This window comes from Vipera berus (assembly GCF_964194415.1).
Source record: "Vipera berus genome assembly, chromosome: 2".
Lineage (NCBI taxonomy): Eukaryota > Metazoa > Chordata > Lepidosauria > Squamata > Viperidae > Vipera > Vipera berus.
Window position 1 is genome coordinate 267,404,003 of NC_138203.1, and position 24,937 is coordinate 267,428,939.

The 24,937-nt window shown below is 42.6% G+C and overlaps 1 protein-coding gene across 4 annotated transcripts; it reads left to right on the plus strand.

Moving 5' to 3' along the window:
• The first annotated feature begins 311 nt into the window (after nucleotides 1-311).
• LOC308662200 (C-type lectin domain family 2 member D-like) lies at nucleotides 312-24,500 on the plus strand. 4 transcript variants are annotated; one of them, XM_081317753.1, is made up of 8 exons: nucleotides 312-604; nucleotides 7,343-7,447; nucleotides 9,685-9,765; nucleotides 12,597-12,781; nucleotides 17,601-17,704; nucleotides 21,210-21,327; nucleotides 22,205-22,290; nucleotides 23,822-24,500. In XM_081317753.1, exons 1-7 carry the CDS (start codon nucleotides 532-534, stop codon nucleotides 22,277-22,279), a joined length of 741 nt encoding a protein of 246 aa, XP_081173879.1. In that variant the 5' UTR covers nucleotides 312-531; the 3' UTR covers nucleotides 22,280-22,290; nucleotides 23,822-24,500. The 4 variants fall into 4 exon arrangements, with proteins under 4 accessions (XP_081173879.1, XP_081173878.1, XP_081173881.1 ...); XM_081317755.1 differs by adding an exon at nucleotides 6,489-6,549 and having other exon boundaries at nucleotides 317-442; nucleotides 22,205-24,500; XM_081317754.1 differs by adding an exon at nucleotides 6,489-6,549 and having other exon boundaries at nucleotides 556-604; nucleotides 22,205-24,500.
• Nucleotides 24,501-24,937: the final 437 nt, after the last annotated feature.

Sequence of the window (24,937 nt, forward strand, 5' to 3'; positions counted from 1 at the left end):
GAGGGTGCGGCGGCACTAGCCAGCCTATAACTAGGGAGCTGCAGATACGTAAGCGGAGAAGACACAAATCGGAAAATCCCAAATATGGAGTGGGGGGGAAGGAGAGCGCTCTGGAGTCGCGTTTCCCAACCTCGACAACTTTTAAGTCACAGGGGTCTTCAAACTTGGCCCTTTTATGACTTGTGGACTTCAACTCCCAGAATTCCTCAGCCAGGCATGCTGGCTGAGGAATTCTGGGAGTTGAAGTCCACAAGTCATAAAAGGGCCAAGTTTGAAGACCCCTGTTTTAAGACGTACGGACTGAGGAATGAATTCTGAGAGTTGAAATTCGACATTTGACAAACTTGGGAAACGCAACTCGAGGGGGTAGCCGCTTCTTCTGCGGGAAGCGAAAGCGGCGCCGGCCTCTGCGTTTCTTAAGTCGCCCCAACGATTTGATCGGGTGAGGAAACGGGGAGGCTACGAGGTTGTTTTGCAAACGACCCTGCGCGCGGAAGCGCGCCAGCTTCCCCGTTTGGCGGCGAGCCCGCCATGATGTCATTTAGCCTGCACAAGGCGCCAAAGGCGAGGAGAAGGAAGAAACCCTCGGCCGCTATACGCTCAGGTGGGGAAGGGGCTCCGAGGTCTGCCGGTGGTGGGGAAACATCTCTCGCGGAGAGCCAGGCCCGCTCTTGGCGCCTGGTCTGTTGGGTGTCGGGGTTTCCCCGCGTCTTTAATGCTGCGCTCCACGATGCGGGGGCGTCTTTTTATGGGCAGGTCGGAAGAAGGGAGAGGCGAGCAAGTTTTACAAAGGGCCTTCACCGAGCGATCTGCTGCCAGACGCCCTAGAGCAGCGGGTAGGCAACCTCGGCTCTTTTATGACTCGTGGACTTCAACTCCCAGGATTCCTGAGCCAGCCATGGCTGGCTCAGGAATTCTGGGAGTTGAAGTCCACGAGTCATAAAAGAGCCGAGGTTGCCTACCCCCGTGCCCTAGAGCAAAAAAGGGAAGGCGAGAGGAGGCTGGCCGCAGGGCAATTGATAGGAAAGGCAAGGCAAATTAGCTTTTTTTTTTTTTAGCCCGAGGAGCTGGAAGATTTCGAGGCCTAACAAGTCTGAAGGGGCTGCCTGGATGGAGCTGTAGTTGGGCCTCGCGGATGTTTCCCATATTTGGCGGAGGACTCGCAGCGGGGTCGCACGCTTCCCTCCCCCCGCCCCCTTTGAAGTTTGTCAAAAAGCGTGCCAGTCCTTTAGTGTGAGGTTAATCCCCCCTCAACAATAACTTCGGGGAGATTAGAATTCATGTAATAATAATAATAATAATAATAATAATAATAATAATAATAATAATAATAATAATAATAATAATAAGAATAAGAATAAGAAGAAGAAGAAGAAGAAGAAGAAGAAGAAGAAGAAGAAGAAGTTGGAAGGGACCTTGGAGGTCATCTAGTCCAACCCCCTGCTCAGGCAGGAAACCTTATACCATTTCAGGCAAATGGCTGTCCAGTCTCTTCTTAAAAACCTCCAGTGTTGGAGCATTCACCACCTCTGGAGGCAGGTTGTTCCACTGGTTAGTTGTTCTAATCGTTAATTGTCCTTCTGGGTGATTAGAATTTATGTAGGTCCTTCTCTGGGTTTTGGGGTTTTATTTTGCAAACGGGGTACACTAGGTTGGATCACACACCTGTTAATGATATACATTATACAATAATTAGTAGGATTAGTTTAGCACTGCGGTACATTTTGGTGAGTGTATTTACTCTAGCCTTGTGATGAGGTTCCTGCTTGCAGGCAGCACGAAGCACAATAATAGCTTTTTGTTGACTAGGACGTGGAAGAAAAAGCACTTATGTAATAATGTTACTGACCGTTGCCGTTAAAAAGAGAAGAACTAATACCAACTAAAAACCAAAAGAGAAATTAAAATGTGCAAGGAAGGAAGGAAATGTTTAAAGAAATGACTTCACCTCTATAACAAGCAGGGCTATTTTTCTCATAGAACGCTCAGAACGGAGTTCCGGCACCTTTTTTGGATGGAACCTTGTAGGATAGGCAAGGTGGGTTGTATGACATGTGTGAGTTCCAGCACCTTTTTCTTTTACAAAAAAAGCACTGATAAGTATATATTTTAATAACTTATCACCTTCTCTAGTATTTCAGTGGAAAATGTCTTATTCCCGTATCTCACCTCTTATCTATAAACAAATCCTTAAAGCATAATTTTTCAGTTCTGGGTGGCAAAAGTCCATTAAGGTTACCAAGGGTAACATTTATTTTAACCTTTCTCAAAGCTTTCTGGTCCCAATTCAAGAGACTTACTGTGGTGTATAGCACTAGCACTTAGACTTATATACAGCTTCATAGTGTTTTACAGCCCTCTCTAAGCAGTTTACAGAGTCAGCATATTGCCCCCAAAATTTTGGTCCTCGTTTTACCGACCTCAGAAGAATGGAAGGCTAGTCAACCTTATAAACTCTTCAGTATATTGCCCATTTAAATACAGATAGTCCTCGACTTGGAACCATATGTTTAGTGACCATTTGAAATTACAACATCACTGAAAAAAAGTGGCCATTTTTCACACAACCATTTAAATACAGATAGTCCTCGACTTGGAACCATATGTTTAGTGACCATTTGAAATTACAACATCACTGAAAAAAGTGGCCATTTTTCACACAACCATTACAACATCCCCATGGTCAAATTTCATATGCTTGGCAACTGACTCATATTTATGACTTTGCAGTGTCCCCGGATCACATGAACACCTTTTGTAACCTTTTGACAAGCGAAGCCAATGGGGAAGCTAGATTCATTTAACAACCGTGTTACTAATTTAACACCTGCAGTGATTCACGTAACATGTGGGGAAAGTCATAAAATGGGGTAAAACTCACTTAACAAATGTTTCACTTAGAAACATAAATAATGTGCTTAATTATGGTCATAAGTCAAAGACTACCTGTATTGTTCCATGCCGCCCATATGAGTCTTTGCTGGGTTGTATAGTATAGATCCTGCTGTGAATATATTTGACATGACCTACTGATTTTGATTTTCCAAGGAACAGCCTTTGTTGTGAGTCACAGGCATTAGGAACAGGGTGGCCCTGTTCTCTCGAATTTCAGACTTCATTATTAGCATTTTAAAATGTGGTATTTGCACGTTTAACCCAGTTTTTTTTTAAAAAAAAATTAAGAAAACATATTTTTCCCTTCTTAGTCAAAGACATTTCTTTGGCATGTGAGAACTACTTTTTGGCAACTGCACAATAGCATCTTCTGAAAGTCCTTGAATAAGTTTGCAAATTGTAAGAAAGATACAAACCCAGCTGGGAAAGAATAATGCAAGGTAAATTTGCCACTTTGGGAATATTATCTAGAACCAATGTTTTGTATTGGTCAAGTCACACATGTAAACCAGTGCTGGAATTGGGTATGTGTAGTTTAATGAAGAGAAGGGTGAGGGGTGACATGATAGCGGTGTTCCAATATCTCAGGGGCTGCCCCAAAGAAGAGGGAGCCAAGCTATTCTCCAAAGCACCTGAAAGCAGGACAAGAAGCAACGGATGGAAACTAGTCAAGGAGAGAAGCAACCTAGAACTAAGGAGAAACTTCCTGACAGAACAATTAACCAGTGGAACAACCTGCCTCCAGAGGTGGTGAATGCTCCAACACTGGAGGTTTTTAAGAAGAGACTGGACAGCCATTTGCCTGAAATGGTATAGGGTTTCCTGCCTGAGCAGGGGGTTGGACTAGATGACCTCCAAGGTCCCTTCCAACTTTATATTATATTAATAAATGTTTTTGCTTTGCCTGAATTAGTTGATGATTCTAATTTTCAGATGGGCAGAGAAGCCCCTTAATAAAGGTAAAATTCTCTCTTCCAAATTGTAATTTTTGGCTGCTCCACACCAAACTCTGGATGCCTGAGTTTGGATGCAATAACCCTACACTATTCCATTTTAGGAACAAAATTAAGATAGATCTGTTTCACCCCGGGAGTGGGGGGGGGAGGAGTTGTGTTGTTGGTTTCTAGCACGCTAACTACTGGATTGATTTTACTGTTTTAAATGTTGGTAAGGTCCTTCCAATTCCAAAGAAAGGCAGTGCCAAAGAATGTTCAAACTATCGCACCATTGCACTCATTTCTCATGCTAGTAAAGTCATGCTTAAAATCCTACAAGCTAGACTTCAGCAGTATGTGGATCGAGAACTACCAGAAGTACAGGCAGGATTTCGAAGAGGCAGAGGAACTAGAGATCAAATTGCCAACATACGCTGGATCATGGAGAAAGCTAGGGAGTTCCAGAAAAACATCTACTTCTGCTTCATTGACTATGCTAAAGCCTTTGATTGTGTGGATCATAACAAACTGTGGCAAGTTCTTAAAGAGATGGGAGTACCAGACCATCTTATTTGTCTCTTGAGAAACCTATATGCGGGTCAAGAAGCAACAGTGAGAACTGGACATGGAACTACTGATTGGTTTAAAATTGGGAAAGGAGTCCGGCAAGGCTGTATACTGTCGCCCTGCCTATTTAACTTATATGCAGAGCACATCATGAGAAAGGCAGGGCTAGATGAATCAAAAGTTGGAATTAAGATTGCCGGAAGAAATATCAACAACCTAAGATACGCAGATGATACCACTCTAATGGCAGAAAGTGAAGAAGAACTAAAGAGCCTCTTGTTGCGGGTGAAGAAGGAGAGTGCAAAACTTGGGTTGAAACTTAACATTAAGAAAACCAAGATCATGGCATCTGGCCCTCTCAATTCCTGGCAAATAGATGGGGAAGAAATGGAGGTAGTGACAGATTTTATTTTCCTGGGCTCCAAGATCACTGCAGATGGGGACTGTAGCCAAGAAATTAAAAGACGCTTGCTCCTGGGGAGGAAAGCCATGACAAATCTAGACAGCACACTAAAAAGCAGAGACATCACCCTGTCAACAAAAGTGCGTATAGTCAAGGCTATGGTCTTCCCAGTTGCAATGTATGGCAGTGAAAGTTGGACCATAAGAAAGGCTGAGCGCCAAAGAATTGAGGCCTTTGAACTATGGTGCTGGAGAAGACTCCTGCGAGTCCCTTGGACTGCAAGGCGATCAAACCGGTCAGTCCTAGAGGAGATCAACCCTGACTACTCTTTAGAAGGCCAGATCCTGAAGTTGAAACTCAAATACTTTGGCCACCTAATGAGAAGGAAGGACTCACTGGAGAAGAGCCTAATGCTGGGAAAGATCGAGGGCAATAGAAGAAGGGGACGACAGAGAATGAGGTGGCTGGATGGAGTCACTGAAGCAGTAGGCGTGAGCTTAAATGGACTCCAGAAGATGGTAGAGGACAGAAAGGCCTGGAGGAATGTTGTCCATAGGGTCGCGATGGGTCGGACACGACTTCGCAGCTAACAACAACAAAGGTCCTTCTTGCATCATGTTAGAATTCTGCCGAACACCTTCCATGCATGTTTTGCAAACAAATCTCTCTGTACTTTTAACCATCACTCCAGCCAATTTTCTGTTGAATAGAGATCATGGTACCTGAGGGATCGCCTTTTTCCCCAGAGTTTGCTTGGTGCAGAGCCCATCAGCCAAAGCTTTAAAAACCTGGTTATGCTCCTGAGTCTGGAGAACTACATGGACCAAGCCACCGCCCCCTCTCCCCGCTATATTGTTAACAGACCGGCTGTCTTACTTTGTACTCAAATTAGACGTCTTAATGTTTTTATTGTTTTAATGAGGATTTTTTTTACTGTTTTTATTGTTCTGAAATATTTTTAAGATTTAATTGTTTCTGAATTGTGATCCGCCTAGAATCATTGGTTGAGATGAGTGGCTATAGGAATAATAAAATAAAATAATAAAATAAAAACTAACATAGCATAATATTAAAATAAATAAATAATAAATATGGGGTTCTTTGAAGCATCAGTCACAGATGCAGTCTTCCCACACAAATTAAAAATTGAATGTGCATTTCATAAATTACATTGTGTGCTTATTTTATACTCTTAGTCCAGTTACATCATGTAGTTTTCAGTATTCTTACATCATTTGTTTTCAGCATTTTGGGGGGGAACACTTATTTTAAAGCATTCTTCGTTTACATGTTTTATCATATTATTTTCATAAACATCTCCAAAATCTTCCTTCAGTCATTCCATCTCTATTCCATTCTGAATTGTTTCATTACTTTTTATATTTATTTCACTCTTTTAAACACTAATTTTTCTCATCCACTTCTAAAACAATTTATTTCTACCGCAATCTCCTTTGTTTCTCTGCTTTTTTTAGTCTTAACTGTCTGTTGCTTTCTTTTGCCATGTTTCTGCAACTGTCTTCATATCAATATGTCTCTCTCACCTTCATTTCTTCCATCATTCTAAAATGCATTTTTCTGATCCATAGCCTTGCCATACTTACTAAAAAAATAATATGATAAATATAGATATATGTTCCTGTGCAAGGATGAGTACAGTAATACCAAATTCTTTTCTTTCCATGCAGTGTGAACCCTGATATGTTTTTGTAATACATAAAGCGTGGAAGATGCCAGGAATAATTACAGGTGCGGCATTCAGATCTTTCTTACACTCAGCTGAGAACTACAGGAAGCAGGAGAAAAGCCCTAATGAAATCAGGAAAACTTATTGATTATATGGCTAAAAACGTTGGTTGCTACATTAAGTGGAGGAATCACAATAAGTAAGCCAGGCATGAGTTGAAAAAACATGAATTGGGAAAAGTTTTGATCTGAATATCTGGAGATAACTGGATTCAAGCTAGAATTGGGGGAAACTGGTCAGAGAAATGGTTACCTGTAGGATTGTTTTCTTCAGTCATCCCTGCTTCTTATGGTAAGAATTGTACTGGAACCAACTACTCTAAATTTGATGAACCAGGAAGAGCAGCTGAAAGGACTCTTCCAGATGATCTTCTAAGCTTTAAGAGGCTTGTTGAGCAAATCAGAGACTTTCACACCTTGGATTCTGTGCGGAGTGTCAGTTTCAGATAGAATTCAGCAGTATACATACCTGCTTGTGCAAAAGCAGAGATCTTCCAATGTACACCACAAAAGCAGTGGAAATATCCCAGATCTAGGCCCAGTTTTTCCTACGACTACAGTTACCTGAAATCTTGCAAGATGATAACTCTCATGAGATTTTTTTTTTGCAAGTCACCTTGGGTTCTGCCTGTGAATATTCGGCAATGCAAGATTTGAGGATTTTGTGAGGTTTCAGCTATTTAAAATATTTAAGTGGTTTTGTCTGAGAAAGAGGGAAACCTGGTTGGGTATTGGGGAGCAGCGTTTTCTCAATAGCAAAACTAAAGCCTAACTTTTTGCCTTTCAATTTTGGTAGAAGTTGTTTCTGGATATTGTGATCCTTTGACTACTGAGATGACAAGTACATCTTCTCCTGGAAGCTCTGATGCAGAGAGTCCATGTGATGCTGGTAAAAACAAAGGTAGACAGCCTGCCTGGGATCTTTTGTAATCTTGAAGGGAGAAGTAATGAAACAGAGTGGGTGAAGCTGGGCCACCCTATGTGAAAATCAGGATATTATTTTACTTTTTTTCCCTGGTTTTGAGGAGAGGAATTTGGGATGTTCCTCTATTTGAAAATAAAAAATCACGCACAAAACTGACTTTTGGCCAACATGGGAGGTTTGGTGAGTTTCCCACATAATCTTCAAGACAGAAACCTTGCCACTGACTTGGCTATTACGGTTGGAGACAGAAGTCCAGATCATCCATCCAAGGGGGAAGGAATTGATGTTAATACCTTCGCCTCATAGAACAAGATTTGTTTAACTGCTGTAATGCTGTTGGAGAAGATAGCAATAGCACCTAGACTTATATACAGTTTCATAGTGCTTTGCAGCCCTCTCTAAGCAGTTTACAGAGTCAGCATATTCCCCCCAACAATCTGGGTCCTCATTTTACCGACCTCAGAAGGATGGAAGGCTGAGTCAACCTTGAGCTGGTGAGACTCGAACTGCTGGCTGCAGGCAGTCAGCAGAAGTAGCCTGCAGTGCTGCATTCTAACCATTGCACCACTACGGTCGTGATGATTAGGTTGGGATGGCATGCTCTGTTTTTCACTGCTGTCCTCTGCCAGGGGTCCCCCAAGGCCCGGGCCACAAACCACACTGGTCTGCAGCATGTTAGAAACTGGGTCGTGCAAACAAGCAAAGCCCATCCACACATGCCTGGGATGCAGACAGTGCACCAAACCATGCCCCCCCTCTCCAATCTGCAGAAAAACTCCACAGAAACAGTCCCTTCTGCCCAAAAGGTTTGGGGGCCACCGCTCTATGCAGCACTTGAGTTGTATTTTGCGATACAGAATGTTTGGACTTGGAAATTAGCACTCTCACAAGTGTTGCCAAGCTTTCTCATCTGTCAGAGCTGTTAGGCATTTAAGAGTAGTGGGATTGAGATTGACTTTGTGTGTCTCACAACTATGAGAAGGATAATAATAATAATAATAATTTTATTTATATACCGCCCTTCTCCCGAAGGACTCAGGGCAGGCATAAAAATACAGAGTTACAAAAGTTAAAAAGGATTAAATATATGCCCACTAAAAACAGTAAGTACAAATATTAAAATAACCATTAAAAAAACCCGCCCATCCCCCATCAGGCCAGGCTGGCTTGTTCAAATAAGAATGTCTTTAGATCGCGACGGAAGGAGCGAAGATCGGGCGCCATCCGAAGCTCAACCGGTAACTGATTCCATAGCTCCGGGGCGCCCACAGAGAAGGATCTCCCCCTGGGGGCCACCAATCGACATTCTGTGATCGGTGGCACCCTGAGGAGGCCCTCTCTGTGGGAACGCACAGGGCGAAGGGAAGTTGATGCCGGCAGCAGGTGTTCCCTAAGGTACTCCGGACCCCTGCCATGTAGGGCCTTAAATACCATTACTAGAGGGTGTAAGCCAGGGGTGTCAAACTCAATTTCATTGAGGGCCGCATCAGCATTGCGGTTGCCCTCAGGGGGCCGGGTGGGTATGGCCAGGGTGGGTGTGGCCTACTGGGTAGGCATGGCTAGAGTGCGTATGGCCTACTGGGTGGGCATGGCCAGCTCTACATCGTTGGCATCAAGGGTGCCTATGGGGGCCTGGGCAGGAGTGGGAGAGATCTGAGGGTCTCTGGCAGAAGGAGGGTCTCTGGGCCAGGGCCAAGGCAGTGGGGGCCGTTCCCTCACTGTTTCCAGGATGGCTTCGCGGGCCACATGAAACCACTTCACGGGCCGGATCTGGCCCCCAGGCCTTGGGTTTGCCATGTCTGGTGTAAGCCATTCCAGATCCACTTTATCTGTTCTGTGGAGAAAGAAATCTGAAGGTCACACACAACAGACAGCAAGGCTGTGCTTTTGTGCTCCTTGAAGTCACACTAACTGCTTCTTTATTCTTTCCTTATAGAGGGGGGATGGGGAACTATGACTCCTTTATGACTTGTCGTAGAAGGACCATAGTTCCCTACCTTTGCTATGGAGGGCGAGAGAAGGAGATGAGGGACATTCAGGATTAATCTTGGTGGGATCAACAGCTGCAAATCCGATAACAAAATCTAATTTAGTATGCTGTAATCTGACTACAACCCTGAGTGGTTTATAAGACAGTGAAACATTAAAAAATCAAAACAGTCTTAATGAAATTACGAACGTCGTCTCCTAATATTTTCCTGTCTATTTTTCAGCGGTCATAACTAAATGCCAAAAATTCACTGTAGCAGCTGTTGTATTCGCAGCTTTGATCATTGCTACAATTCCATTGGCAGGTAAGTAAGGAGAGATTTCTGTTTTACCTTTCTCCTTAGTTTTGTTGCTGCTGTTGTTGTCATTTAAATGAAGATCACCACATGCATGAATCTAAACCACAGAACAATTTGGAAGGAAATCACAGCGACTGGGGGTGAGGTATGCCAAATGAGTTAAGGTGAGGACTGCTGCAGTGCAGTTGAAAATTAGACTTTGTACGTGTGTCAAATGTTGCCTGCGTATCCAAAAGGCAGGAATTTAATTGCACTGCTGTTGATTGCCATCTAGACTTTTTTTTTGACACTCACAAATGTCCCAGGAAGGGAAGGTTGTTCTGTGACAAGCCAAAACAGGTACAGAGTGAAGAGAGGAAAGGAAAGAAGACTCCCCAATCCAACATAAACAAATTTGCATTTGATTTGTTTTATGACACACGCTCAAATAATCCATTCTTAGTGTAGCTTTTTTGAGAAGTTCTTTTATGATACCTTTGTGTTAATCTTAACTCTAGGAACTGCCAGGACAAGTCTCTGCACTTTGCGGGGCAAGATTTTGGAAGTAGCTTGCCCCTGTCTCCAACTCCTTCCCTGGGCTAAGAGAAAGTGACTGGCCCAAGGTCACCCAGCTGGCTTTGGGCCTAAGGCAGGACTAGAACTCCCAGTCTCCCAGTTTTTAGCCTGATGTCTTAAATCACTACACCAAATTTGGTCCTTTTCCTATGATAGCTAATCTACTTTTATGTTTCTCCTTTTGTGCTGAATTCTCACTTCCATATTTAGTTATTTATTTTGTTTTAAGCAGTGCTACCCAAACCTGGGCAAATTACCCCAAACTGAGTGAAAGTTGTTTTTCTTTGGGTAATGACGTAAGAACCTATTACCCTATCCCAACAGAGACATTTAAATTGACTTAGAGTACCCTACATTGGATGAAAAGGATTTTCAGATAAATGGTTTTGTGTGATTAAAGAAACAGTTTTGGGAGCATTAATTTAAAGAATATACATGGTCATCCAACTTGCAAGAAGTAGGATTCCAGGCAATCTATAGCTATAGAAATAAAATTACAATATATTTGGTTAAAAAACATAAAGTCACAATGAAATACACAGTTGGTCACCCACCAACATCTATTACACCTCCCAGGAGAAGCTCATGTAACATCCTGGCCCCAGAGCCCAAGAGAATAGCCAGATCTTCAGAGCTTTCCCAAAAGCCAACTCAGGCCAGTCAGATATCAGGGTGTGTGTGTGTGGGGGGACTTAATAGCAATAGCAGTTAGACTTATATACCACTTCATAGTGATTTACAGTCCTCTAAGCAGTTTTACATAGTCATCTTATTACCCCCAACAATCTGGCTCCTCATTTTACTGACCTCAGAAGGATGGAAGGCTGAGTCAACCTTGAGCTGGTCAAGATCGAACAGTCAAACTGTGGGCAGCTGGCAGTCAACAGAATTAGTCTGCAATACTGCATTCTAATCACTGCGTCATCACAGCTCTAATTCCTGAGAGCAGGCACCACAATACAAAAGGCACCTCCTAAGTCCCATTTGATGGCGTTTTCAAAGAACACAACAGAATAGGTAGAACTACACTCTTATGCACAAGCTATTTTTACTTTTGTTGATATTTACTCCCTACAATGGACTATAGTCAAGGCTATGGTCTTCCCAGTTGCAATGTATGGCAGTGAAAGTTGGACAATAAGAAAGGCTGAGAGGCAAAGAATTGAGGCCTTTGAACTATGGTGCTGGAGAAGACTCCTGCAAGTCCCTTGGACTGCAAGGCGATCAAACCGGTCAGTCCTAGAGGAGATCAACCCTGACTGCTCTTTAGAAGGCCAGATCCTGAAGCTGAAACTCAGATACTTTGGCCACCTAATGAGAAGGAAGGACTCACTGGAGAAGAGCCTAATGCTGGGAAAGGTTGAGGGCAATAGAAGAAGAAGACGACAGAGAATGAGGTGGCTGGATGGAGTCACTGAAGCAGTAGGCATGAGCCTAAATGGACTCCAGAAGATGGTAGAGGACAGGAAGGCCTGGAGGAACATCGTCCATGGGGTCGCGATGGATCAGACACGACTTCGCAGCTAACCAACAACAACAAACCGCATATCCTTCCTTTTTATCAGTATTTGCAGTCTTAAATTTTCTCCATCCATTTCTCGCGTTTAATAATTTTTTTATCAAGGTACACAAATTCATCTACTAGTTCAGTTTTGGGCAGCTTCTGACAAGCAAAGTCAATGGGGAAGCCATTAGGAAGTCACAAGTTGCAGTCATGTAATGTTGCTTGTGGTGATTTGTTTAAGTGCAGCTGAAACTGACAAACTGCCTTTATACCTTTGGCAGTCATGTGATTTTTCACTTCACAAGCCTATTGTTAGTGATGGAATTGCTAGGCCCAAATGTGGTCGATAATTGAGAACTGTTTGTAGGAGATGACCAGGCTGACGCTGAGGGAGGAGTCAAGCACATCATCAGCCTTAAGTCCCTTTGCACCCACAAGAGATTTAAGTCCACCCCACCTTGAATTCAATTGACTCTTATCTATCGCCAATTTGCTTTTACTGTTGGTAGTTCAGATACTTGTAGGGAATCTACCTGCAATCTACATACAATAAAGAGGATTTACATGAAATAAAACTTGCATTCATTTGAATCACCTTGGCTTCTGATATTCTGCACTTAACACTTGCTGTATTTACAGGTTAACTCACTTGGTTTCCTTAAATCCTGGAATTGCAGTTTAAATGAGGTGGATTGATACTAACTATTCAAACTGTGTTGTCAGAATTGTAGTTAATTGTGAGCTCTATGATTTGTCCATTTTGGTTTTCTTTTTCCAGTTTATAGAACAGAAACATGTCTGCCTTGCCTTTCCATTGTAAGCGTTGCCTGCCCTGATTTCTGGATTGGATACAGAGGAAAATGTTTCTACATATCAAAAGAAGAAAAGAATTGGTCTCTCAGTTTAACGACCTGTTCTTCATTTAATGCATCCTTGGCTGTGATTGATACACAGAAGGAATTGGTAAGGAATAATTAGACATGCAATTCAAGGTGCTGGTAATAACCTTTAAAGCCCTACAATTTAAAGCCCTACATGGCTTAGGCCCGGGGTACTTGCGAGACCACCTGCTGCCAATGTCAACCTCCCATCGCCTGGTTCGCTCCCACAGAGTCGGCCTCCTTAGGGTGCCGTCGGCCAGGCAATGCCGGCTGGCGACCCCCAGGAGGAGAGCCTTCTCTGTGGGCGTGCCGACCCTCTGGAATGAATTGCCCCCGGAGCTGCGGACGGCCCCTGACCTTCGGTCCTTCCGCTGTCACCTGAAGACCTGGTTGTTCCAACAAGCAGGCCTGGCCTGACTACGGTTTTTAAGTAGGCTTTTTACTGGGTTAAATTGTCTTGCAATTATTGTATCTGTTGTTTAATTCTTTTTTTAAATTTGGCGTCTAGTCATGCCGGCCACATGACCACGGAGACGTCCTCGGACAAGCACTGGCTCTTCGGCTTTGAAACGGAGATGAGCACCGGCCCCTAGAGTTGGAAACGACTAGCACGGATGTGCGGTGGAACCTTTCCCTTTACCTTATATATTACTAAAATTCTCATTCTGTTTGGGTATACCCTCAAGGTATCCAAACGATATTTTACATTGCAACAGTTTCAGCTAACTTAAAGAATGGGTTAAAAAATCCGGAAGCCATTGATCATGATGTTGTTATCCATTCAATCCTGTTTGACTCTTGCCAGTTCTGTGGGCCAGGTCCCGACATCTTCCAATCTTGCTTTACTTCTTTGATTTTTTTCTCTATGTTCTAGCAGGTCTCAGGTTTGATGGTGTCCAGCCACATATTCTTGGACAGCCTAATTTCCTTTTATCGCTAACTCTTCCAAACATAATTGCTTTCTCTAGTGAATTCTCACACACAACATGGCCTAAGTAAGTGAGATACAGTTTCGTGGTTTTTGCCTTCCAGTGACATGTCTGGTGTTACGCGCTCCAGTACTTGCTTGTTAGTCAGCTTTGTCATCCAAGAAATATGCAGGAGTCTTCTCCAGCACCCCAGCTCAAATAAGTTTATTTTCTGCCTATCTTGCTTTTTTAAGGTCCAACTTTGACAGCCATAAGTAGCTACAGGGAACACTATAGAACAGACTAACCTACGTTTGGTTCCCAGGCTGATGTCCTTGCTTTTTTCCCCATATTTGGCTCAGGTTCATCATTGCTGTGTGGTCCAGTGCAATCTCACATTTTATTTCTGGGCTGCATTCACTGCTTTGAGCAATCTGCGATCGTAGGAAACTGAATTTTTCTACACATTCTATCACTTCCCCTTCAATTTCTCTTTTGATGTTTCCATTCCTTGCAGTGGGTCATGAGTTTGGCCTTTTTGATGTTCAGAAAGAGACCAAAATTCTCATTTTGTTCTCTTGATTTTCTTGATCAGATGTTCCAAGTCTTTAGTTTCTGAGAGGAGATTTGTATCGTGAAGTCACATCTGCCAGTTCTATCAGTGTAGTATATTTGCAGGTCCAGCAGCATGGCCTTTTGTAATTGACAGATGGATATTGTTTCAATGTGTGGATTTTCTAAGAGCCATGCAAGATTTTGGGATATGGTATTAAGGGACACGGTGGCTCAGTGGGTTAGGATGCTAAGCTTGTCGATCAGAAGGTCGGTAGTTTGGCGGGTCAAATCCCGAGTGCCGCGTAGCAGAGTGAGCGCCTGTTACTCGTCCCAGCTTCTGCCAACCTAGCAGTTCGAAAGCACGTAAAAATGCAAGTAGAAAAATAGGGACCACTCCGGTGGGAAGGTAACAGCGTTCCGTGTGCCTTTGGTGTCTAGTCATGCCGGCCACATGACCACGGAGACGTCCTCGGACAAGCGCTGGCTCTTCGGCTTTGAAACGGAGATGAGCACCGGCCCCTAGAGTCGGAAACGACTAGCACGCATGTGCGGGGGAACCTTTACCTTTACCTTTATTTAGTGTTACAATAACAACCGAGACCATCCTGGTCAGTTTATGCTATAAACTGTCAGTTTCAGTATTCAGATCTTGATATTTTCTGATCTTCTCCAATTCTTTTTCTTGTATTCTACTATCTCCTGGTATTGCTGCATAAATTAGCCACTCTTTCTTTTCAAGCACAGTTAAATCTAGCGTTAAGAGCCAACACTTTGTCTGTTTGTATTTGGAAATCTCACAGTAATTAAATCTGCTTATTTTCAAGTACTCTTACAAGTTCCCACCAAATTTTCATTACTGTCACATAATTTTTACACATATTCTAGTTAATCATTTGGCAACTGTATTATCTCATTGTTTACAATCTATTTGTGTGATTTTCTTACACAAGTTGAGTATATGATCTACTGTTTCTTCTGCCTCTTTGCACAACCTGCACTTTAAGAGCCTTGGTGGAGCAGTGGGCTAATGCCTCCTTAAGTAACACCAGCTGCCTGCAATTAGTGCAGGTTCGCATCCCACCAGGCTCAAGGTTGACTCAGCCTTCCATCCTTCCGAGGTAGGTAAAATGAGGACCCAGATTGTTGGGGGCAATTAAGCTGACTTTGTAATAATGCCGCTTGGTGTGTGTGTGTGTGAAAGCCCTAATAAGCAGGCATATACATAGAATGAAGGCTACTGCTAAGCTTGTAAGCCGCCCTGAGTCTTCGGAGAAGGGCGGGATATAAATGGAATTAAAAAAATAAATAAATCATTTGATAATTTTTTTCAATTCTAGCCTTGATTGCATTAGTTCAAATAGCAGTCAAAATCAAGGCTTTAGTTTCTTTGTTTTCCTTTTTTTTCATTTCCAGTTTTATGCCATTGCCAGGTTTCATCTTTATCCACTTTCCCTTCCATTTTTGGTAGAAATTGATCATGTAATGCTTTTCCTTGCTAGCATTCTGTTTGTTTATTACATTATTTTGATTTTCATCTTTTACTTTCTGCCGATTCTTAAGTTCCAATTTTTAACTTACATCCGTCTGTATTCTTGGATGTCTATCATGTAATCAGCCAATGCATGCTTTTCTTTGACACTTTGACTTAAAATCTGCCTCCATCTCTGCAGGACAGATATAATCTTTCAATGTCACTAAGAGGGTATAATGCGTAGTGAATTGTCACTTTCTCCTGTCCAATTCAGTTTGTGTGCTATTAATAATTACAGCAGTACATCGTAACACAAATACAGCCCAGTTTTCTTGTACAAATTGTCTATATGATCTATTTTTTCTTCTGCCTCTTTGTACAACCTGCACTTTGAATTATTTGACAGTTTTTCAGTTCTGGTTTTGCATTGATTGCAGTAATTCAAATAGCCTGCACATGATCTTTGTAAGTGTACATATGTCATGGCATTTGATATTTTTTTATCTAAAGAGTCCTTTATTACTCTATGTAAATGGTCCAACAAACGGCCCTCCAATGACCGGTAAGGCTCCACCCTAAAGGTAAAGGTAAAGGTTCACCCGCACATGCGTGCTAGTTGTTTCCGACTCTAGGGGCCGGTGCTCATCTCCTTTTCAAAGCCGAAGAGCCAGCGCTTGTCCGAGGATGTCTCCGTGGTCATGTGGCCGGCATGACTAGACACCAAAGGCGCACGGAACGCTGTTACCTTCCCACCGTTGTGGTCCCTATTTTTCTACTTGCATTTTTACGTGCTTTCGAACTGCTAGGTTGGCAGAAGCTGGGACGAGTAACAGGCGCTCACTCTGTTACACGGCACTCGGGATTCGACCCGCCAAACTGCCGACCTTCTGATCGACAAGCTCAGCGTCCTAACCCACTGAGCCACCGTGTCCCTTGAAGGCTGCACCCTACGCTACCCTAAAGGCAACCAAACAACAGGCCGTATATAACAAAGAAATCCACAGAGTAGGAGGACGCTCACTGGGCAAGGTCCAGTGTCCCAAGACAAGTCTACCCGGCAAAGTGAGTCCACGAGACAAACTGTAGTCTGCAAGGCACAAAGTCAAGGCACAAAACAAAAGGCAGTCCTTAAGGCAAAGGCAAGGTAAAAGGCGTAAGGCAGTTCTCAAGGCTAGGCATGGTAAAAGGTGAAAAGCAAAAGGTGAGGGGGAGAGAAGAGAGGATATAAAAGGGGGGGAGAGAAATTTGTTAAATGACTTTTGCCCCCATTTTATGACTTTACTTGCCACGGTTGCTAAGTGAATCTGGTTTCCCCACTGACTTTGCTTGTCAGAAGGTTGCAAAAGGCGATCACGTGACCCTGGGGCAATGTAACCATCATAAATATGAATCAGTTGCCAAGCATTCGAATGTAAATCACATGACCCTGGGGATGCTGCAATGGTCAAGTGAGAAAAATGGTCATAAGTCACTTTTTTTCAGTGCCGTTGTAACTTTGAACAGTCACTAAGTAGACTGTTGTAAGTCAAGGACTACCTGTACTTCATTACTTTTCCGGGGTTTTTTGGTCATCAGGTTTTTGACTCCTTGCTACGCGATTGGTGGTACTTGGATATTGTCATATTCTAAAAGTGATGCAATCGGTAAAAAGGTTGAAAAGCCCTGCTCTAGAAAGCAGTAAGGGTTATTTCATTTTTCACACAGGGCTTCTCCATTTTGATTTTTTTTCATAAAATAAACAATGACACGATACAATATGTCATGTGTTGTTGTTCATCAGAGGTTGTATTTATGTACTTTTTAAGAATTGCTAAGGACTTTTTCATATGACTGTATACATCATTTCAGTTAATACATTAGTATTATCTTAATTTTATGTTCTTGTGCCAATGAACATAACAGTCTCTTTCTCCGATTAGTGTGCTAAATAAGGATTTTACTGTACTATGCATTTTTTTCCCTTTTAGGATTTTTGGGTGGAAATTTTCCATCCCTTTCATTATTGGTTTGGTCTCTCAAGAGAAATTAAGCAGGTCTGGAAATGGTTCAATGGCACAGAGTTTAAAAACCAGTAAGTATGTTGTGTTTATTTATTTGTTTGTTTGTTTTCTTTTTGAAGCATTTATAGACATTAAAAAGGGACGCGGTGGCTCAGTGGGTTAGGACGCTGAGCTTGTCGATCAGATGGTCGGCAGTTTGGCGGGTCAAATCCCGAGTGCCGCGTAACAGAGTGAGCGCCTGTTACTCGTCCCAGCTTCTGCCAACCTAGCAGTTCAAAAGCACATAAAAATGCAAGTAGAAAAATAGGGACCACTCCAGTGGGAAGGTAACAGCGTTCCGTGCGCCTTTGGCGTCTAGTCATGCCGGCCACATGACCACGGAGACGTCCTCGGACAAGCGCTGGCTCTTCGGCTTTGAAACGGAGATGAGCACCGGCCCCTAGAGTCGGAAATGACTAGCACGTATGTGCGGGGGAACCTTTACCTTTTACCTTTAAGACTGATTATAATCAAGTCCTCAGTTATAATAATAATAATAATAATAATAATAATAATAATAATAATAATAATAATAATAATAATAATAATAATAATAATAATAATAATAATTTAGAAGGGACCTTGGAGTTCATCTAGTCCAACCCCCTGCTAAGGCAGGAAACCCTATACCATTTCAGACAAATGGCTGTCCAGTCTCTTCTTAAAAACTTCCAGTGTTGGAGCATTCACCACTTCTGGAGGCAGGTTGTTCCACTGGTTAATTGTTCTAACTGTCAGGAAGTTTCTCCTTAGTTCTAGGTTGCTTCTCTCCTTGACTAGTTTCCATCCATTGCTTCTTGTCCTGCTTTCAGGTGCTTTCGAGAATAGCTTGACTCCCTCTTCTTTGTGGCAGCCCCTGAGATACTGGAACACTGCTATCATGTCACCCCTCACCCTTCTCTTCATTAAACTACACATACCCAATTCCAGCAACCGTTCCCTATATGTTTTAGCCTCCAGCCCCCTAATCATCTTTGTTGCTCTTCTCTGTACCCTTTCTAGAGTCTCGACATCTTTTTTACATCGTGGTGACCAAAACTGGATGCAGTATTCCAGGTGTGGCCTTACCAAGGCATTGTAAAGTGGTATTAGTACTTCATGTGATCTTGATTCTATCCCTCTGTTAATGCAGCCTAGCACTGTGTTGGCTTTTTTGGCAGCTGCAGCACACTGCTGGCTCATATTTAAGTGATTGTCCACTAGGACTCTGAGATCCCTCTCACAGTTACTACTATCGAGCAAGGTACCACCTATACTATACCTGTGCATTTGATTTTTCCTGCCTAAATGCAGAACCTTACTTTTTTCACCATTGAATTTCATTTTGTTAGATAGTGCCCAGTGTTCGAGTCTGTCCAGATCCTCCTGTATCTTAAGCCTATCTTCTGGAATATTGGCTATTCCTGCCAGCTTGGTGTCATCTGCAAATTTGATGAGTTCCCCATCTATCCCCTCATCCAAATCGTTGATGAAGATGTTGAAGAGCACTGGGCCCAGAACAGAGCCCTGGGGCACCTCACTACACACTTCCTTCCATGTAGATGCAGTTCCATTGAGGACCACACACTGAGTACGGCCTGTCAGCCAGCTACAAATCCATCTGGTGGTGATGCTATCTAACCCACATTCTTCTATCTTATCAAGTAGTAGGTTGTGATCTACTTTATCAAATGCCTTACTGAAATCCAAGTAAATTAAATCTACAGCATTCCTCTGGTCCACTAGTTTTGTCACTTGGTCAAAGAATGCAATAAGGTTTGTCTGGCACGATCTGTTTTTGACAAACCCATGTTGGCTTTTAGTGATAACTTTGTTCACATCAAGGTGTTCGCTGATTTGTTGTTTGATTATCTTTTCCAGAATCTTCCCAGGTATTGAGGTCAGGCTGATAGGTCTGTAGTTTCCTGGATCTGTTTTTTCCCCTTTTTTGAAGATGGGAACTACATCAGCTCTCTTCCAGTCCTCTGGTAGTTCCCCAGTGCTCCAGGATCTTTGAAAAATATAGTTCAGTGGTTCTGAGATCACGTCTGCCAGTTCCTTGAGAACCTTGGGGTGTAATCCATCTGGTCCTGGTGATTTGAACTCGTCTAGGCTGGACAGGTGCTCACTTACCATTTTCTTGCCTATCTTAACTTGCGTTTCTATTCTGTTTTTTATGGCACTGGTTTTGGTAGGTTGCACTGTTTTTTCCCTTTGTGTAAAGACAGATGCAAAAAATGAATTAAATAGTTCTGCTTTCTCCCTGTTGCTTGTCACCTTCTTCCCACTTTCCCCCACTAATGGACCAATCATTTCCTTAACTTTTTTCTTGTTTCTTAGAAAGTCAGGTGCTTGAAAGTTTAATGAATTTGAACTTAGGTATATATCAAACACTTTAGCAAGTTTACAACATTTGGAATTTGAACTACAAAGTATGGATCTGAAAATTGAATTTAAAATTTCAGTGTTTCAGTGCAGTACTTCAGAGGTGCAAGAACATCCCTAACTGTCTAGTTCAGGGGTGGGCAACCTTGGCTCTTTTATGACTCGTGGACTTCAACTCCCAGAATTCCTGAGCCAGCATGGCTCAGAATGGAAACATCTCCCTTTCTCCTCAGCATGGCTGGCTCAGGAATTCTGGGAGTTGAAGTCCACGAGTCATAAAAGAGCCAAGGTTGCCTACCCCTGGTCTAGTTGATCACTGAAATTTTGAACCAAAAAGTTCCTTTTGCGCTTTGTACTTCAAAGACGAAATGCTGTAAACTTCCTGAAGTTTTTCACAGATACCCAACAACAAAATCCATATGTGCTTCCTTGATACTAAATAGCTCAGATTATTAAATGGCAAATATATGGATAACCAAGTATCATACTCAAATTTCTATTATTTAGGAAGTGCTCACAACTTACAATATTCAGATTTAAAGTGTTCACTGAATTCTGAAAACAGTTCATGGAAGTTACTTCATTAAGGTTTGGCTAATTGTCTTTTTGGTTCTAGCTACCCACTGATGAATTCAAAACATTCTGGAATCTCTTCTAATAACACAAACATGTCAAACACAAGGCCCGGGGGCCGGATCCGGCCCGTGAAGTGGTTTCATGTGGCCCGCGAAGCCATCCTGGGAACAGTGAGGGAACGGCCCCCACTGCCTTGGCCCTGGCCCAGAGACCCTCCTTCTGCCAGAGACCCTCAGATCTGTCCCACTCCTGCCCAGGCCCCCATAGACACCCTTGATGCGAACGATGTAGAGCTGGCCACGCCCACCCAGTAGGCCATACGCACTCTAGCCACGCCCACTCAGTAGGCCACGCCCACCCTGACCATATCCACCCGGCCCCCTGAGGGCAACCGCAATGCTGATGCGGCCCTCAATGAAATTGAGTTTGACACCCCTGTAAATAACAGAAAATAGAAATAGTGATCAAGTGCGTTTGAAAGTGCAGTGTTGGTAGATGTTCCCTATTCTCTAAATATGGGAACGTTCTTGGAATGCTATTTTTTTTCCAAATGCTATTTTCTGCCCAGGCAAATAGTAACTCCTTGTATTTTTTCAGGTTTGCAGTGCGAGGAGAAGGTTTCTGTGCTTATGTAGACGGAAAAGGAGCCAGTAGTACCATATGCTCCATGGAGAAACGTTTTCTCTGCAGCCGGCCAGAAAGTTGTTACAAGCCCGGATAATGCAACCTCATTAAAAAATAAAGGGAGCTCCTGGCTTGAGCAGAGTTTATTGGAGAAGCATCTGTGTGCGTAGTATCTTCTGTCACACCCAGATTTGCTAGTTGCCACATAGATTTTAGTTGTAAATCTGAGGATCCGTCTTGAAATCCTAGCTTAACAAAGTTGCTCTGTTCCTCCTCTGGGACTAGTACAAGTCACCATGGCTGACTTGCCCCAGCCAACTCACCGCAGGACAATTCAGCGCCTCGTCTTCATCTAGGTTTAAATCTTCTCAGGTTAAAAGTCCTTATTATGATCCGGGGCGAGGCACATAAGTAAACGGCCGCGAATGCGAAGGCTTGGATCCCTTTTATTGAACCAACCTTCCCCCAAATCCCCACACTTCACTTTAAGCCCAAGAGCAAGGCTCTAACATATGCACACACCTCAAGCAGTTCCTTGAAGCTAGCAGAGAGAGAAACACAGAAACACAGAGAGAGAAACACAGAGAGAAACACAGCAAAAACAGTTCAGGAAACTCGGTCACATGAGTCTCTTGCACAGAGAGTTCGCCGGGGCCATGGCCAGAGCCGAGCTGGGTCACTGTGAACTCGTACACGGCAAGGCTAGGCAAGGCAAAGCAGAGCAAACAGCAAGTCTTGAATCATGGCAAGTGTTGCTGGCAAATACAACACTTGTTCCCGACAAAAGTCCCTCACCGTGGTGTCTTAAATCCTATTCTCCAGGTGAGCCTTCTCCATTCTCTGTGCTTAGGGATGGGGGGGGGCGAAATTGCTCATCTCCGGAGCTCCATCACTCTTCTGCTCCACGGCCTGCCCTTTCCATCTCCTCCCCCCTCACTCTTGTCATTCTGTGCCTTCTCTTCCTCTCTAGCAATCCTTCTGAGGCCCGAGGAACCGGGTTGCCTCGTCCTGCTCCTCCGGTCATTCCTCCAATGGAGCCATGACATTCCTTGAGGTTGGGATGAGCTGCTTTTTTACTGGTCTCTCTTTTGAGTTATCCCGTGTTGAATTGTTCCACAGCAAGCTGTCTTGTGGTGAGTTAGCTGCAGTGAGTCGGCTAGGATGAGTCAGCTCCGGTGAGACAGCCATAGAGAGTTGGCTGTGATGAGTTGTCCTATCCCCATCTATTGACCCTTTGGGGCAATTTCATATTTCCCTGATAGGCCCATGTTATATCACTGATTCTCACTGTGTCACATTTGCATCTGTATAAAACTCTTCCTCCATAATCTTCTAAAGAAGCTGAGAGTCACATCAAGATTGGAAACTGACTGGATGGGCCTATTTTGTCCTTGCAAAAAAATGATTCATTTCATCTACTGCAACCCAACATTTTATTTTTGCTTTTCTGGGAAAAGTGCTCACAAGCTCTCTACACTCAGATCTGCTCATCACTTTGGGAGAAAGAATTTATTTCCTTTTATGTTACACTAATTATTTGTCTTTGTTATTATTTTTTACATTATTTATACGGTACACTTTTTCACATGTAACAAATATAAAACTACATGTAATATTTACATTTGCTGTATGTTACAGTCCTCATTATGAGCCCCTCCTAAAAACCTTTTTATCTAACATGCATTTTAATTCAACACTTATTTCTTCAACTACCCAACTTATTTTAATGATCCTTTTTTACAGTCTGTAATTTTAAGACAATAGTGTCTTTTGCATATTTTATTCACTATCCTATTGAATTTGCTATTTGGCCAGCTTCTACACTGTCATATAGAAGTTTCCTTTGAACAAGATTGATTCCTGCTGACTTCATGGACACAATCATGCAGGTTGTGTATCAGGACAATGGTAGTGATTTCTCACTGTCTTCCAGGGTGTTATAATCTGTGCCGATTGGCCTGGAACCATAATGGAGGCATTTCATACTGAAGGTTGTTTTTGTGTGTGTGTGTTTTTTCACAGTTCCTTTCATATACCACAAACCAAACAATGAAATATAAACATTTTTTCAAGTATTTAACATTTGTTATATCAGTAATGCTGTAGGTATTATATATCGCCATACATAAATACTGTACATACACGTAAGTTTGGGTGCTGCTCGTCCATTTCCCCTTTCATTGTATCCACCCTCCTTCTCTCTCTTTCCTCTTCTCTACTTTCTTTCTCCCTCTCTCCTTTCTTTCCTACTTCCCTCTTCTTCCTCTCCTCTCCTTTTTCCCTCACCACTCCCCTCCCGTTTCTCCCCACTTCTCCTCCTCTTTCCCTCCAACCTTCCTGCTTCCTTCCCCCTCTTCTACTCTCTTCAGAGCATACTGAAGGTTCTTAATGGTCTGAGGAAAGATTCTGCCTTTACACCATTTGTGCCTTATTCCTTTCCTTGCCATCTTTGTTAACTTTAAAGTTATTTTTAAAGTCAATATTTATGATTTTAATGTTTGATTATTATTTGATAATTGGTTGATATGGTTGGCATATAAATTTAATAAATAATAATCCTATAATTCTTGTGTTTCCTGCACCAGACAATGTTTTGAATTTTATTTGGAAGGTGGAAAAGAACTAACATGGCATCTGCAACCCATTAAAGCAGCTGCTTCCATTTTCAGGGTTGCAAAGCAAAGCATATCCAAAACACTGCATAACTGAAATGTTCACCCGATATAAAAAAACAAAAATGAGATCACATTTTGAAATCCAGGTTCTGACCTCACAAAGGTAAATGATGAGAATTAGCATCTGCAACCCATTAAAGCAGCTGCTTCCATTTTCAGGGTTGCAAAGCAAAGCATATCCAAAACACTGCATAACTGAAATGTTCACCCGATATAAAAAAAACTAAAAATGAGATCACATTTTGAAATCCAGGTTGTGGCCTCACAAAGGTAAATGATGAGAATTAGCATGGAGCAATGGTTCAGATGTCGTATTCTGGTTGAGAATCCCAGGTTGAATCCATTCTCCGTCAATGGAAGCTCAGGATGGGAGCCTCACTCTAAGCTCAGCATGACTGACAGGTGTTTCTGAGAAGATTTGAAGGAAGAACTTTCTACCTCTACTCGTTCTTTCTACCTCTACTCCCTTTCTTGCCATCTTTGCTAATATTCAAGTTATTGTAATATGAATATTCATTATTTTAATGTTTTTTCTTTGTTTGAAATGGCTGGCATATAACTTTAATAAATAACACTTATATTTCCTACACCAGAGAATGTTTTGACTTTTATTAGGAAGGTGGAGAAGTGCTAGCATGGAATCTGCCTGCAAAGCATATCCAAAACACTGCATAACTAAAGTAGCTGATTTTATTTCCAGTATTGCAAAGCAAACCATATCCAAAGCACTGTAAATCTTAAATGTTCTCACCCAGAATAAAGAAACAAAAATGAGATCACATTTTGAAATCCAGGTCGTAGACTCACAAAGGTAAATAAAGTGAATTAGCATGGAGCAGTGGTTCAGATGTTGAATTCTGGGTGAGATATCCCAGTTCAAATCCCACCTCCATCACGGAAGTTCATGATAGGTGTCTCACTCCAAGCCCAACATAGCTCACAGACATGTTACTGGGATGATTTGAACAACCCTTATACTGTATAAGCTGCCTTTCCAGAATGAAAAAATGCTTTGCAATCTGATGC

Bases quoted from the DNA above. Each gene is read 5' to 3' on its own strand.
- LOC308662200 (XM_081317752.1), top strand. From the start codon at position 532: ATGATGTCATTTAGCCTGCACAAGGCGCCAAAGGCGAGGAGAAGGAAG. The intron at 9,766-12,596 runs GTAAGTAAGGAG...TTCTTTTTCCAG, and splicing joins TGCTACAATTCCATTGGCAG to TTTATAGAACAGAAACATGT. The intron at 21,328-22,204 runs GGATAATGCAAC...CTCTTCCTCTCT, and splicing joins CAGAAAGTTGTTACAAGCCC to AGCAATCCTTCTGAGGCCCG.